At 44.5% G+C, this 17,296-nt stretch overlaps 1 protein-coding gene across 1 annotated transcript in view; it reads right to left on the reverse strand.

Moving 5' to 3' along the window:
• The window catches only part of SIMC1 (SUMO interacting motifs containing 1), a 38,867-nt gene extending 22,905 nt beyond the window's left edge, over positions 1 to 15,962 (reverse strand). The window contains exons 1-5 of the mRNA XM_027775935.1: positions 15,846 to 15,962; positions 12,312 to 14,180; positions 5,937 to 6,169; positions 4,818 to 4,887; positions 695 to 849 (exon numbers count right to left, since the gene is read on the reverse strand). Of these exons, the coding sequence (XP_027631736.1) occupies positions 695 to 849; positions 4,818 to 4,887; positions 5,937 to 6,169; positions 12,312 to 13,583 (1,730 nt within the window). The 5' untranslated portion in view covers positions 13,584 to 14,180; positions 15,846 to 15,962. The remainder of the gene's footprint in view (positions 1 to 694; positions 850 to 4,817; positions 4,888 to 5,936; positions 6,170 to 12,311; positions 14,181 to 15,845) is intronic.
• Positions 15,963 to 17,296: the final 1,334 nt, after the last annotated feature.

A 17,296-nucleotide genomic window follows, 5' to 3' on the forward strand; every position in this document is an offset into this window, starting at 1 on the left:
CCTGGGTCGGGATAGGCATGCACACATACACACCCAACATGTTTCAAGCTGATGGGCCTGGGACTCAAACTGTGGTTGACTATGTGAGAGTCTAGCAACATAAGGATTATGCCATCTGCTGGTCCCAATTTTATTTATTATTATTAGTCTTCAATTTGACAAGAGAGTTAGCGCGAGAGCAAGCTGCCAGGTCCAGGACTTGAACCACATTGGCCATGCAGGAGTCCAGCACCTTAAACACCACACCATACCACTTGCTAGCCCCGGTCACCTGTAGTTTTTTTTGTTGTTGCTGTTATAGTTTATTTTTTTTTTTTTTTTTTTTGAGTTTTTTGCTATAGGGCGTGTGCGCTCGCCAGACAGACAGAAAGACAGAAAGCGAGAGATCACCCCCCAGGGGGGATGGCCATGCCGCAATCCCTTCTTCTCCATTCTCCTCTTGGGATCTTGGGAACGCACGCACACGTGCCCAGTGTGAGTTCAAGCCACCGGGTCTGGGACACGAACCGCGGTCGACTACATGGGAGTCCAGCGACATAGCCATTACAGTAACTGCTGGTCCCAACCTGTAGTTTTAATAACTACCCTGGCTGCACTGTGACTAGATCATCTCACACCGGCATTCTCTGGTCTTCGTGAGCTGCCTACCTATCCCTCTGCCTCCTATCATCCTGGGGCTTGGCGGGCTGGTTACCTGACATTGTGGGGCTGCTTGTCACAGGACAGCACGGTGTTTGCAATGGATTGCTGCAGGTGCTGCCGCTGCCTCCTCAGGATCTGCTGGAAGTCATCCTCCAGGGTCTGTACTACGTAACGTAGAAAAAGGACTCGCCCAGGCAGGGTCTGTCCCTGTGGGAGAAAAATGAGAAGACAGGGGTTCTTTTCCATCTCCTGGATGACAGTAAGCATTAGGCTACCATGTGTACTAAACCCAGGAGAAGGCCATGAGTCAAAGGTGTCTATCTTTTTTTTTCCCCCATGTATGTCTATTTTTAAGAGAGGCTTCTGGGGCAGAGCAGGCGGCCTGGGTCAATACAAAAGAGGACAAACAGGACAACAGCTAAAAGAATCGAACCCTGTAAGGCCTTGAACCGTTTTTTTGGTTTCTAGTCATTAAACACAAGTTCGAAAAATCGAGGCATCTGTAGATAATCAGAATTACCTAACAGCTAAGCTGCAATCAGAGATGTGCTAGAGTCTCTAGGATTAGAGATATTTAAGAGACAGCCTTGTGGGGCCAGCAGATGGTGTAGTGGCACTGGACTCCCACATAGCTGACCACGGTTTGAGTCAGCTTGAAAATCACACCGGGTGTGTGTGCATGCATGCCCAAGATCCAGGAGGAAAAGAGAGACGGGATTGTGACGTGGCCATCCCTCCTGGGGGGATGATTTCTCACTTTTCCTCTCACTGTCTCTGTTTCTCTCTCTGGCGAGTGCACACTCCCTAAAACAAAAACATCTTTGAAAAAACAAAATCACGATGTCCCCCCACCTGCTGAATGTCCAGCTACATGAGCTGACACATGTCCTATTGTTGGAGCAAGTCTGAGTTGGCCATCCTGTGACAGGTGAAATGGTCCTGACCCAGGAGAACACAGGCTTTGATGGCATACACCTTACGGGTTTTTATTTTAAGAGGCTTTTGTCATAGGGTGTGTGCACTTTCCAGAGAAAGAGAGACAGACAGAAATGGTCAGAGGGAAAGTGAGAAATTACCCCATGGGGAGGATGGCAATGCTACAATCCCTTTTCCTCCATTCTCCTCCTGGGATCTTGAGCATGCATGTACATGTGCGTGATGTGATTTTCAAGCCACTGGTCCATGACCTGCTGCCCTAGGTGTTTTTTTTTTTTTTTTCTGGAGAGGTTTTTGCTATAGGGCGCGTGCGCTTGCCAGACAGACAGAGAGACAGAAAGCGAGAAATCACCCACCAGGGGGGATGGCCATGCCGCAATCCCTTCTTCTCCATTCTCCTCTCGGGATCTTGGGCACGCACGCACACGCGCCCAGCGTGAGTCTTAAGCCACCGGGTCCAGGATGTGAACCGTGGTCGACTATGTGGGAGTCCAGCGACATAGCCATTACGCTAACTGCTGGTCACAGGTTTTGTTGTTTTAAACCTAGCTCCATTCCTTATTCAACTCAACTGGCCTGAGGTTCCATGTCTTTGGATTTACTCTGCCCTTATTTATTCTTTTTAGAGAGATTTTTGCTATAGAATGAATGTGTTCGCTGGAGAAATGAGGACAGAAAGTGAGTTAAATCACCCCCCTCCCCCGGGGAGATGGCCACACCACAATCCCTTCTCCTCTATTCTCCTCGTGGGATCTCGGGCAGACACGCACACATGGCCGGCATGAGTTTTAAGCCACTGGGTCTAGGACTCAAACCATGGTTTGAATACTGGGAGTCTAGATATGTAACCATTGCTCCATCTCCTGGTCCAACTCTTCCCTTATTAAAGACAGTGTAAGCACCTCTCGCATGGCAGGCAGGCATTTCACAATCTATGGTTCCCCTTTACTGGGAAACAAGTGCTAGGAGCTCAGGGGCTCAAGCTTGGAAACCTCAAAGAACGAGAGGTGGCAGTTTCTGGACTGTGTGAGACTTTCAGACTCAGGGGCAGGTACATTTTCTGGGAAAGTATACTCAGGCCATGGTATGGTTCAGTCAGCAGAAAAAATGAATCATTCTAAGCACGTAACCATTTCTTTCTCTTTTAGGGGAATAAGGGATGATGAAGTATCTTTGTCTTCCAACCGGTATACTTTCCACTAATCCTTCATAACTGACGCGCACAGCGTTTACCAACCAAGTTGGTACACTTAGGGTTCAAGTCTTCTGAGGCCATGCTTCCTACACGTTCTCTCCAGTACCCAAGAGACGATAATTCCTGACTTTCTTCTCAGTCATCTTGAACTTCTCTAAAGAAATGAGCTTTTACTGCTATTTCCTTCTTTTCAAGACATTTTGGCCAGAGGTCCATGTGCTTACAGGAGAGAGGGAGAGAAAGTGAGCAAGCGCCCCTAGGGGAAATGGTCATGGCACAATCCCCACTTTCCCCTTCCTTCTGGATTTTGGGCATGCATGCACCTGGCATGTTTCTCAAGCCTCCAGGACTGGGACTCAAACTATGCTGTCAGTCATGTAGGATCCAGCCACTTTAACCATCAAGCCACGGGCTGGCTCGTTATTTCTTAATTTACCAACTTTAGACATTCTCTATTGGTCTTTCCTATGCTAGATAAGAATTTAACTCACTTGTGGCGGAACCCCACCTCTTGCTCTTGCAGCGGGAGTTCTTGACTCCTCATTTTAGAAGGTAAGGACCTTATGACAGCCCTATCTTAAGCCTTAATACTGCTCAGGTTTGCAGAGAGCCTACCCTTTTCAGCTCCTGGCTTTTATATTCTGTAACTTTTATTTTATATTATCAAGGCTAATAAAGTTCTCTTATGCTCCACATATAAATTGATTCTAAACTTCATTTTATTTTAAATATTTATTTATTTATTTAATTCCATTTGTTATTATTATTATTTAATTTGACCAGAGAAAGAGAGAGAAGGGGAAAGCGAGAAGGTAAGCTGCCAGGTCTGGGACTCGAACTCATAGTCAGCCATGTGGGAATCCAGCACCTTTAACCACCACACCACCTGCCAGCCCCAGTTCTAAACTTTATAATGAAATAGTGTTTACAGTATCAGGACTGTGTTAAGATTATTATCCTGGACATTCAGATAGTCTACCAAGAAAGTCATTCCTTTCCCATGAAGTTTGTTTTCCCTAGTCTCTTTTTCCCTCCCTTCATGCTGTCACTGTAACATACTTCTTTCAGCTTCCCAAGAATGATATTAAATTTCACAGCTTCTTTCCCCCAATTGTTTTTTGAAATTTTGAAAGCAGTTCTATTGGCATACTATACAATTCATCATTTTAAATATACGACACAATGATCTGTAACAAACTGAGTTGTGCAAAAAGGACCACAATCTCTTTCTAGAACATCTTCATCACCCTGAGTGGTCTCTCATGCCCTTTCAACCCCACCTCATGGCGGCCGTTCATTTGCGTCCTGTCTCTCTTGATTTACCTGGCCATTTCCTGTACATCGAATTATCAACATGTGATGTCACATATGTGGTTTCCTTTATTCAGTTTAATGGGGTTTTTTTTTGAGGTTTGTCCGTGTTATAACACATATCTATTGCTTGTTTCTTATTTTTATTTCATCACATGGGTACAGTGCATTTTGTTTATCCATTCACCACTGATGAACATTTGAGCTGTTTCTACTTCTTGGCTGTTATAAATAATGTGGCTATAAACATTCCTGTGAAAGGCTACTTTCTTTGGGCTTTCCAAGTCTTCATTCAAATCTACTACTCTCCCCTTATTTTCACAGCCATGGGCTTATAACTTTCTTTATTTGTTTGCTATTATTTTATTTATTGGATTAATTAATTATTATTATTATTATTATTTACTTTGACCAGAGAGAGACAAAGGGAAAGTGATAAAGGAAGTTGCCAGGTCCAGGACTTGAACTGCAGTTGGCCACATGGGCGTCCAGCACTTTAACCACACCAAGTCACTTGCCAGCCCCCATTTGCTATTATTTTGAATGGGATCTGAAGGATAAGTGAGTGTATTTAACCTTGCATTATAAGATAGAAATACTGTTTCAATAAGACGTGTTTGGTAGGAGTGGTATCAGGAGGATAGTGGCCTAGACTTCACTGCTAGATTTGCTGTCGCTTTTTCTTTACAGTTAAAATTTCCTCTGCAAAAGATACACCGCATAATTATGTTACCTCTTCTTCCATGACATAGGTGAGCAGTTTCCAATCCCACTCCACAGTCTTGGCACTGGCTGGATGTAGCCTGAAAGTCAAGTGACATCAATTAGCATTCTGGAATATACTGGAAGAAAGGATGGGATCTGGACGAAGACAGAAAGAAGGTCTACTCTTCTCAATGCTCTTGCCCACCCTCTGGTCAATCTGGTGAATCTACCAAGCCAATGTGAGGGGAGTAGAGCTTCATTATTTTGTTTGCTATCCAGTAGCCACTCCCCTTTGGGACACATTAGGACTCCAACTCTGTGCTGAAGGAACTAACGCTTTACACTCTTCAGTCATCTGGCCTTGCCTGAGAGGGCCCCAGGATGAAGCATGTGACCCAGTGAACCAATCATGATATTCTGTCTCAATTCAGACAATTGACCTAAAGGTATCAGGTCTCACGTGAGGCCAGTTAAATCCTACAAGTCTGTTTTAGAACTCCTGCATGACTATTAGAGAAATGGACTCTCTTTCCCACCAGGAACATCGTAAAAGTCTAAGGCTGAAAGGGCTACCACATGGCCTGAAATTAGAACCAAAGCAGAGCTGAAAAACTGATCCTGTGGGAACCAGCAGTTAACGTAATGGCTATGTCGCTGGACTCCCACGTAGTCGAGCGCGGTTCGCGTCCCGGACCCGGTGGCTTAAAACTCATGCCGGGCCTGTGTGTGTGCATGCCCAAGATCCCGAGAGAAGAATGGAGGAGAAGGGATTGCGGCGTGACCATTCCCCCTGGGGGGTGATTTCTCGCTTTCTGTCTCTCTGTCTCTCTCTGCCTGTCTGGTGAGTGCATGCGCCCTATAGCAAAAAAAATCTCAAAAAAAAAAAAAACTGATCCCATAACCATTTTTGGACAATGAATCGAATCACATCTTGTTCCTAGGGTTCTAGTAACGGGAGTTATTAAATTCCTTTTCTACCAACTGCTAAGGCCAGTTTAGGTTGGGTTTCCTGCCGCTTGCAATACAGATGGCATTAATATATTAAGTGACCCTCCCCAACGACTTGCTGAATAAAGCTTAGGCAGCAGGAAGCTGTGCCGAGTCTGGGTTCCCTAGATTTGCCACAGCCAACTGTTAAGGTTCCTACTGTTGAATTTTCATGAGAAGCATGTAGGCTTCCTTTAGGACGTCAACTGTCTCAGAGCCACTGAGAAGGATTTTCTGGATGATGTGAGCCACGATTTCTCTGGGTGGGTAATGCTGGGGAGACACGAAGTCCATCAAAAACTGCACAGTTCCTAGAGGAAAATTTTCTTCAATGGTGTTTGTCACCATTCTTAGTCTTCGATGAGGAATGGGTTCTAATTTTTGACCCTTGCTCTGTAGAGGTAAAAAGAAAGAAATTAGGATGAGTTTATAGAGTATATAAAAATGAAAAGTCCTGCAGCAAGCTGAAGGCAGTAAATTTTTTCATGTATTTGAAATAGTTTATAATTCTGGGGCCGGCAGGTGGTGTGGTGCTTAAGGGCTCTGGACTCCCACATGGCTGATTGAGGTCCAAGTTCTGGACCTAGCGGCTTGCTTTCTCACTTTCTCTCTCTCTCTCTCTCTCTGTCCCTCTCTGGTCAAATTAAAAATAAATAAATAAAGTTATCATTTTAAGACAAGAGACAGAGGCTGACCCCATAGCTCAATGGTTAGGTGCAATGCATTGGGAACCAGATCCCTCCTGTCTGACCACAATTCAAGTCCCAGCCTAGTCCCAGAGTCTTGAAAAACATGCCAAGCACGGGTGCTGCAGTCCCCAAATCTTGATTGGATAAGAAATGAAAGAAAAAAGATTGTAGCATGGCCATGCCCCAATGGAGGGTGCTTTATTTCTCTCTCTCTCTCTCCTCCTCCCCCCTCTTGCTTGCTCTCAAACAAACACACATGCCCTCTGGCAATTAAAAAATGTTTTATAAAATATTTTATTTAATTTTATTATTATCTTTTAATTCAACCAGAATGGGACAGAGAGAGAGAAAATTAGAAATCAAGTTACCTGTTCTAGGGGCTGGCAGGTGGTTTGGTGGTTAAGGTGACTGGACTCCCACATGGCTGACAGTGGTTCGAGTCCCAGACCTAGGAGCTTGCTTTCTCACTTTCCTTTTCTCGCTCTCTGTCTCTCTCTGGCCAACTTAAATAATAATAATGACAATGAATAAAAATAATTCTTAAAAAAAGAAGTTACCAGGTCTAGGATTTGAACTGTGATTGGCCATGTGGGAATCCAGTGCCTTAACCACCGCACCACCTGCCAGTCCCAGTAAATTAAAAAAAAAAAAGAGACAGGAGGGGGTCAGCAGGTAGCGTGGAGGTTGAGATGCCGGATTCCCACATGGTCGACCATGGTTCAAGTCCTGGACCTGGTGGCTTGCTTTCTCACTTTTCCTCTCTCTCTCTGTCTCTCTCTGGTCAAATTAAAAAATGATAATAAGAAATGAAATAAAATTAGTAATCTTTACAAAAAAAGGAGAGAGAGAGAGAAAGAGAGAGAGGAGGGGCAAGCAGGTGGTGTGGTGGCTGAGGTGTTGGGCTCCCGTGTGGCTGACCATGGCCATGGTCTGAGTCTTGGACCTGGCGGCTTGCTTTCTAGCTTTCTCTCTGTGTGTCTCTCTGATGAGCATGTGTGCCCTATAGCAAATTAAAATAATAATACTTAAAAAAAAAATAAAACCAGACAGGAAAGTCTTATCTAAAAGACTTTTAAGGAGAACCAGCAGTTAGCATAATGGCTATGTCGCTGGACTACCACGTAGTCGACCGTTTCGTGTCCCAGACCCGGTGGCTTAAAACTCACGCTGGGCGCGTGTGTGTGCGTGCCCAAGATCTTGAGAGGAGAATAGAGGAGAAGGGATTGCGGCGTGACCATCCCCTCTGGGGGGTGATTTCTCGCTTTCTGTCTCTATGTCTCTCTCTGTCTGCTGGCGACCGCACGCGCCCTATAGCAAAAACCTCTCCAAAAAAAAAAAAAAAGCAAAACACTTTTAAGGACACGAGAAAAGGCTTATATAAAATTGTGCCTGCAGATGGCATGGCGGTTAAGGTGCTGGATCCCACATGGCTGACTTCACAGTTCTAGTCTGGGCCTAGCAGTTGTAAAATACTCTAGGCATGTGTGCGCATATACCCAAAATCCCGAGAGGAGAAGCAACTGAGATGTGGCCATCCTCTCTTCGGGGGAGGAGTGCTGTCTCACTTTGCCTATCTCTCCTCTCCAATGAGTACATGCACATGCACCCTATACAAAACAATTTTAGATCTATATAGCTATACAGGAAAGAAAATACAAGGCCTGCTCCATACCTTAGTGGTTAAGGGAGCCAGATCCCACATGGCCAACCACAGTTTGAGTACCAATCGCAGCTACTTGAAAAACATGCTGGGTGCATGTGTATAGGTGCTCCAAATTCTGACAAGATGGAGAAATGAAGGGACTGTGTGTGACCCACCTCACGGGGAGGTTTTCTCCTTCTCTTGGTCTCTCTAGCAATTAATTAATTTAAAAAAAAGTACCAAAGGATTAAGAGGTAGCCTAAGTGGATTTTGGGATGTTATGATGCTTTATCAGCTACTAAAATACAGAAATAAGAGGTTTTTCATTGTTAGAATCTTATCTGTAGTCACAATCCATTGTACCACTGGCCCTTCTCCTCCATTCTCCCCCTGGGATTTTTGGCAAACACACACATGTACCAGGCATGAAATTCTGGCTGCCAGGTCTGGGACTCAAACCACAGGAGGCCATATGGGAATCCAGTGCCTTAACCACTACACCACCTGCTTGCCCTACGTTTTGATGCTTTTTTTTGAGACGATAAATATTTTTTTTCTTTTTGCATCAACATAAACTCATAGTTTAATTCTATTTGACAACGATAAATATTAAGTTGCTTTTCCTCCCCACAAAATGTGTATAAGTACTGACAGAGAATGTGTGAAACAGTTTTCTATTACCTGGGAAGTAGAACTGTGGGTGATTTTTCCTGTATATGCTTTTTGTTTGTTTGTTTTAAGGGATTTTTGCCTTAGGGCACATGCACTTGCCAGAGAAAGGGAGAAACAGACAGTGAGAAAGTGAGAAATCAGCCCCTGGGGGAATGGCCACACACAATCCCTTCTCCTCCATTCTCTTCCTGGAATCTTGGGCATGCACACACATGTGCCTGGAGTGAGTTTCAAGCTACTGGGTCTGGGACTGAACCGTGGTTGGCCCTGTGGGAATCCAGCAACATAATCACTACACCATCTGCTGGCCACTGTGTATGATTTTTTTCCTTTACACTTTTTCCTTGATAAACATTTATTACATTTATAATTAGAAGAAAAAACATTTAAATATCTGCTTGAGGGACCAGCAGATAGCATAATGGTCATGTTGCTGGACTCCCATATGACTGACAGCTGTTCAAGTCCAGGACCTGGAGGCTTCAAACTCATGTCGGGTGCATGTGCATGTATGCTCAAAATCCTGAGAGAAGAATGGAGGTGAAGGGATTGCACATGGCCATTCCCTCTGGGGGTTGATTTCTCTCTTTCTGTCTCTCTGTCTTTTGGGTGAGTGCACACACCCTACAGCAAAAAATCTCTCTCTAAAAAAAAATCTGCTTAAAAAAAATCTGCTTGATATGGGTATCTAGTATCAACCATAAACTTTGTGAACACTTATTTTGTCCTTACTTAGTTCTTACCAACCCTAAGAAATAAATACTATATATTTTACTCCTATTTTATAGATAAAGAACCTAGAAATTGAGAGGGTAACATTTGTCATGCAACAAATGGAAGAAGCCGCTTTCCAACACAGATGGCATAACTCCAGGGACATCCTCTTAACCCCTACTTTTTAAAAAATAAATATAAAATAATACAAATATATGTTACGATTCCAATTATTAAACATTTTAAATGCTTATATATAAATATAAAAAAGCAATGGAGAAGAAAATATGCCAAATCACTCACAATAATAAATGATGTCTGATAGCACCACGGGTGGTCATTTTGTGTATTTTTTTAAGAGAGATTTTTGCTATAGGGCATGTGCACTTGCTGGAGAGACAGAGACAGAGAGACAGAAAGCAAGAAATCACCCTCCAGAGGGGATAGCCATACCACAATCCCTTCTCCACTCTCCTCTAGGGATTTTGAGCACACATGCACACATGCCTGGTGTGAGTTTTAAGCCACCAAGTCCGGGATTCGAACGATAGTCTACTACTTGGGAATCCAGTGATGTACCATTATGCCATCTGCTGATCCTGATTTTGTGCATTTTAAAAATATTTTATAATAGGTAGTCATTATTATTTTTTTCTAGAGAGAGACTTTTGCTGTAGGACCCGTGCATTTGCAGGAGAGACAGAGAGACAGAAAGCAAGAAATCACCTTCTAGGGGGATGGGTAAGCTGCAATCCCTTCTCCAGTCTCCTCTCAGGATTTTGGGTATGCACACACATGCACCTGGCTTGAGTTTTAAGTTGCTGGGTCTGGGACTTGAACCACAGTCAACTATGTGTGAGTCCAGTGATGTAACCATTATGCCATATGCTGGTCCCTGGTAAGCATTACTTTTTTAAGGAATTATTTATTTATTTATTTATTTAAAAATACTAGTAGTATTTTAAAACTTGCTATAGGGCACGTGTACTCACCAGAGACTGAGAGAGAGAAAGTGAGAAAGCAAGCTGCCAGGTCTGAGACTTGAACCTCGGTCAGCCATGTAGGAATCCAGTTCCTTAACCACCACACCATCTGCTGGCCCCTAATAAGCATTATTATTTTTTTTATAGCAATCATTTTTTAAAAATAATTATTTTATTTAACTTTATTTATTTATATTTATTTTAATTCAATCAGACAGGGATAGAGTGAGAGAGAGAAAGAGAGGGAGAAAGTAAGTCATTAGGTCTGGGACTCGAACTACAGTCAGCCATGTGAGAGTTCAGCGCCCTTAACCACCGCTCTACCTGCCAGCCCCATAAGCGTTATTTTTGAAATCAGAAAATAAGTATTATACTTAGAATAGCTAACTCAACAAAGATCTGACAGCACAAGTCAAGAGAGTAAAGCAGTGATAGCTGGAACCGACTTTCCAGAAAATCTTCTGGAGGAGAGACCAGTTAGCTTTCCCTAGATCGCCAATCATTGACCGTGCCGGCAACGATAACTTGCTTTTTCAGTTTTTTTGCCATAGGGCACATGCACTCTCTGGAGAGACAGAGAGAGGATAGTAAGAAATCACCCTGTGAGGCAATGGCCATGTTGCAATTCCTCTCAAAGTTTTGGGCACACACGTGTGCCTGGCGTGACTTCAAGCTGCGGGTCTGGGGCTTAAACTGTGGTCAACCATCTGAGGAGTCCAGCGTCTTAGCCATCATGCCACATATTTACCACAACAGCATACTTTTTGAGTCTCTGAACTGCTGTTACGTGTCCCTTAATGATGGGAATACATTCGGAGAAATGTGCTGCTCGGTGATTTCACTATTGTTTGAACATCACAAAATCCACGTACACAAACCGAGACGGGACAGCCTCGAGCACACTTAGGTGTGATAGGCCTATATGCATGTCATGGGAGCACTGGCATAGATGTGGTCTGTCGTCGACCGTGATGTCATTATGTGGAGCACAGCTGTACTTAAAGTCAGTCACCTTCAGCCTCATACTATGAGACCGAGCCACACTTTTTCCTTTACACATCTAGTTTAGTTAACACGGATGAAGGAAGACAAATGGGAAGTACCATTCCCAATAAAAATCTCAAAACCGAATTTCTTTTGCATGTGATCACTAGAGAGACAGAGAGACAGAAAGCAAGAAATAGCCTCCCCCCTCCCCCAGGGAAAATGGCCACACCACATTCTTTTCTTTCCCATTCTCCTTTTAGGATCTTGGGCATGTACACATATGTGCCTGGTATGAGTTTCAAGTCGCCAGGTCCAGGACTCACACCACAGTCGACTATGTGGAAGTCCAGTGCCTTAAACACTACGCCACCTGCTGGCCCCTAAATTTCTTCTGTAAAAGTCAGAGTAATAATTTTGGAGGCACTGAAGTGACAAGAGTATTACTATATCTGTGACACGGGAGCTATAATGAGGGCATTAGTAAAAGACTGGCACGGCAGCTGATGACAGAACTTGGGTGAAGGCCTGTGATGCGCCAGATACTCTAACAGGTATCTCTACGTATACGACTTCATCGGTTGCCGGCGAGGTATGTTTCACATCCACTTCACAGCTAGGAGAGCTAAGGCTCAGAAAGGAAGAGTGACTTGCACAGTGCCAGTCTTTAAGGGGGGGCTGAAGTCTGAACCAGATCCGACTCCATACTGAATGATTCCCACAAGTGAGGGGAAGGTACGAATTTCATTTATATTTGGCTTGTCTCTCATGCAGGGACTTGAGTCCTACCAACTTTACCTTCGGCCTGTATAAAAGCCACCTAAGCCCTGGGAAAAGATGGGTTTGCTCACCTCTTTTGTGTCTCTGTCCGGTATCAATGTCTGGAAGAAGAGATGGTGTACTGGTGGGCGTAAGAAGAACTTCAGTCTATGTAGGCATGGTCTGTTATACAGCCCACTTTGTGGTGTCTGTGCCCGCACCTGGGCAGACACGGAGATGGCAGGCTCCAACGCTGCTATGTCTTTTCTGGTTGGGGTTTTCATGGCAGAGAGCCATGGAACTTTCTCTAAGGAAGTTTCTGACTGTGGAGACGGGGGGCTGGGAGAGCAGCTTGAAGAGGATGGAGCTGACATATCCATAGGAGTGTCATGGTTCTTGGCACCATTCTGGGGACAGGCAAGCCTACCTCGAGGTAAAAGAGGCCAATTTCCAGGTGAGCATGACATGTCTCCTGATGAGCGCTGCACATCTCCAGGTAAATGGAACACATCCGCTGGTAGGTGTGGCACATCGCCTGGTGACTGGGGTACATCTCCAGGTGACTGTGGAGCATTGCCTGGTGACTGTGGCATGTGTCCCAGTGACTGGGGCATGTCCTGTAGATGTGCCACATCTTGTGGATATGATGTATTTTGAGGAGGGCCTGGTATATTTTGAGGTAGGCCCAGAGAGTCTTGAGGTGAGCTTGCTGAGTATTGAGGATGCCATGATGGATCTTGAAATGGGCTTGGCATAGTCTGCTGAGGGCATGGCACATTTTGAGATGGGTCTGGCACATTCTGAGGAGGGCATGGCACATCTTTAGGAACGCATGTTATATTTTGAGGAACACGTAGCACACTTTGAGGAGGGCATGGTATACCTTGAGGAGGGCACGGCACACCTTGAGGAGGGCACGGCACACCTTGAGGAGGGCACGGCACACCTTGAGGAGGGCATGGCACACCTTGAGGAGGGCATGGCACACCTTGAGGAAGGAATGGCATATTTTGAGGAGGGCTTGGCATATTTTGAGGAGGGCATGGCACACCTTGAGGAGGGCACGGCACACCTTGAGGAGGGCATGGCACACCTTGAGGAGGGCATGGCACACCTTGAGGAGGGCATGGCACACCTTGAGGAAGGAATGGCATATTTTGAGGAGGGCTTGGCATATTTTGAGGAGGGCATGGCACACCTTGAGGAGGGCATGGCATATTTTGAGGAAGGCACGGCACACTCTGAGGAAGGTATGGCACACCCTGAGAAGGGCATGGCACACCCTGGGGAGGGTATGGCACATCTTGAGGAGGGCATGACACTTCTTGAGGTGGATGAGGCAAAGCTTGTAATTGGCACTGCATGGTCTGTGATGGGCATGACAAGGCTCGTGGTGGGCAGGAGGAGGCTCGTGGGGGACATGGTGAAGCTCTTAGTGGACATGGCAAAGCTCGTAGCAGGCAAGGCACATCTTGCTGTAAGCATGGCAAGTGTGCCCTTTGATTGTTGCTGCTACCACTGTTGCTTGCTGGGGAGAGGGAGCTGACATCTGAAGACAGCTGTAAGCTTGCCAAGAAGCTGAGGTCATTTCTGAATGTGGCTGAACTACAATCCGGCTCTGCTGGATAAACAGAGTTCCCACTGATAGGTGTAGGGAGTTGGGGACCTTCAAATGAGGCTTCTTCCAGCAGATCCAAATCCACAGGGTCACTGTTAATAATTCTCCGTGTGGCAGGCCGAGAGCTTCTGTCCACCCGTCCTTCGACCGCCTCTTTGTTGGAGAGGCTGGCGCATGTCTGAAGATTGGTTGGCTCCTTCTGGGAAGGAGTGACATGTTCTAAAGTCAAGTCAAGAGTGGCAATAGGTCTATTTTCTTCTTCAGTACTTGTCAGGTCAATCACACAGACTCCACTGCGATCCTTTGTCCTTGGTCTGGTTTCTCTTGTCAAGTCAATGAAGTCCTGTTGAAGGATTATGAGAAGAAAAGAGATCAAGTAGGTAGCCTCAGCTTTACCTAAGATTTAAGTCTTAGCCTTTAAGCGTGAGCATTATTTTACATTTTTTAAAAAAAGATATTTGCCATTGAATGCGTGCACTCACTGGAGAGAGAGAGAAGGAAAGTGAGAAACTGCCCCTCAGTGGGATGGCCATGCTGCAATCTTCTCTTCTATTCTCCCTTGGGACTTTTGGACATGCATGGACATGTGCCTGGTGTGTTTCTCAAGCCATCAGGTCTAGGACTTGAACCACAGAGTCAGCCATACAAGATTCAGTGCCTTAGCTACCACGCCATTTGCTAGCCCTATCTTACCCTTTACTTCCATTAATAATGTATACATCTTGGGGCCAGCAGGTGGCATGATGGCTAAGATGCTGGACTCCCACATGGCTGACAACAGTCTGAGTCCCAGACCTGGCTGCTTACTTTCTCACTTTTCCTTTCTCTGTCTTTGTTTCTCTCAAGTCAAATTAATAATAACAACAAAAAAAATAACATTAAATAAAATAATTATTTTAAAAAATAATGTATACATCTTATATAACATAGTACTCATGTGTTTCTCTTATTTTTTTTAGATGTTTTTGCTATAGGGTATGTGTGCTCACCAGAGACAGAAAGTGAGAAACCACATCCCAGATGGAGTGCCACACTGCAATCCCTTCTCCTCCACTCTCCTCTTGGAATTCTGGGTACACACACGTGCCTAGCATGAGTTTCAAATCGCTGGGTCCAGCACTTGCATCTTGCATTGTGGTCGACGATGTGGGTGTCCAGTGCCTTAACTACTATGCCACCTGCTGGCCCCTAGTTTCTTTCTTTCAGTAAGCATTTTGCTAATTGTTAAAGTTGTCAATTTATGTATCTTCTTAAATTATCCATATGCCACATGCACTTAATGGAGCATAGTGGGGAATTTTTCTTCTTAAGGACAGAGGAGGAGGAGTACTAGGGGATATTCTAACCTTTAAGTCACAAAGTCTAAAGCATCCCATACTTGGAAAAGCAAATACACAGTAAAGCCTACAACAAAAGCTAAATAATAAAAGCTAATATAAGAATCTAAATGGTGGGGACCAGCAGGTGGCATAGTGGTTTAAGCGCTGGAAACTCTCACATGGCTGACCACAGTTCGAGTCCTGGACCTGGTGGCTTGCTTTCTAACTTTCCCTGTCTCTCTCTCTCTCTTTCAATCTGTCTCTGGTCAAATTAAAATAAGTGAATTAATAAATAGAAATAAATAATTTTAACAGAAGAATCTATATACTAAGAACATGTTGAGTGCATTCGCATGGTATCTTTAATTTTCACAACAACCCTATATGGTAGGCATTATCGTCTCCATATACAGACAGGAACCTAGAGGGGTTAGGTTATATCTTTATCTATTTATCTTTATCCTTTATGTAAGGATTATACGGCTAAGTGGCAGAGACTGACATTCAAATCCAGATCAGTTTCCTTTCCTTGTTAGAACCTAGGAATGTACAAGTTCATTCAATATGTAAAATATGTATGGAATATTATACAAAGATTATAAAGCCAACAGTGTAAGTCTGAGCTCTAACCAGATTAATTCATGGAAAACCTCTGATTTCTACTTTTTTTTTTTTTTTTTTACACATACCAGTCATCTTTTATTGGATGTGAGTTCTCAACTGGGATATGAAAGGACTCAACAAGATCCTTTGGAGGGGTGCTAAGCCAAGGAGATAAAGGTCTGGGGTTCGGTGTCTGATCTCCATGCTGGCCCTCTTCAGTGGTATTTGCGTCGCAGCTCGTGTTTGAGTTCCTTATAAGAAAGGCAGTAGCTGAAGAGCACATAAGCGGCCAGCACCACAGAAACCCCAGCAACACCCCCTTTCTTCACGTTGCCGTACTTGTAATACCAGTAGCAACCTCTCTGAAATGCTCCAGCAATGCCTTCAGGGGTAAAATCCTGCATCAGTATCCAGCTTGGCAGCTCCCCAAGTTTGACATCCACGAGTTTCTTTTCCTTCACTGGTACGATTGACACCATCTTGGAGTCCTGGTGTCCGCTGCACCTCCACTCTTGATTCTTAGCAAACTGATTGCCTGATGCCAGCAAAGGGTATGTCATTAACCTTTATACCATGAGACTGTAAGACTACTGCTCGACCTTCCAGTATCTTCTCACGGTTGGGTACCACCGCCATTGTATGTGGGCCCTGGGGCTAGCAATGCCACTGCTGCTGCCACAGCTACCATCTCTTTATAGATGTGGTCACCACCGTCAACAGCACCAAAGGGGACACAGGATTCTTGGTGGGTCGAGTGAGAAGTTGGCACGTACTTCATCCTGGAATAGGGATTGCTTGGTGAAATTTAATACCTCATTCCTAAGAAGCAGCCACACAGTATTGCTGCCTTTGGTGGCTCTCTATGGTTAGCTGAACTGAACATAAATAGCTGAAAGGCCACTGAGGGTCAGAACTCAACTCCTGCGTTACCCAACTACTAATGCAGTATCATCATGTCTCTCCCACTTACAACCCAGCGAAGTTCCATATGGGCTACAGGATAAGGCCTAAGGCTCATAAGGTTCTTCATAATAATGGCCTATACTTACCTCTGGCCTCTTCCTCCTCACATGATCAAACCACACGTAACTACTACAAATCCCCAGACCAGGTAGTAGTGCAGCAGTAATGCAAGTGGAACCACAAAGGTCCTGGGTTCTCATCCCAGGACCTCCCTAGCGTCCAGAGCACAACCATGTGGCAGCAAGACCCTGAGGGGGTTGCCTGCCTTTCTCTTAGGGACTTTTGGACATGGAAATAAAGACATAAAGAAACTTTAAAACTACTATGGATCCCTAAGATGCCATGCTTTCTCAAGAATCTTCATGTTTGCTTATGTCCTTTCTTCTACCAGGAATGACTACTATCCCTTGGATTGCTTGGACGTGTCTATCAGTGTATGAAATCCTTTCAGATCACATCTATTCACAGGTTAAATTAACTCCTTCCTGTGTATCGCTAAGAATTTAATGATGCTGAAAATTAAAATGTATTTTTTCATTTTCTAATTTGTCTTCACTAGTATAGAGAAATAACT

The sequence above is a fragment of the Tupaia chinensis genome, unplaced genomic scaffold (genome assembly GCF_000334495.1).
Source record: "Tupaia chinensis unplaced genomic scaffold, TupChi_1.0 Scaffold000612_1, whole genome shotgun sequence".
In the NCBI taxonomy this organism is placed as follows: Eukaryota; Metazoa; Chordata; class Mammalia; order Scandentia; family Tupaiidae; genus Tupaia; species Tupaia belangeri.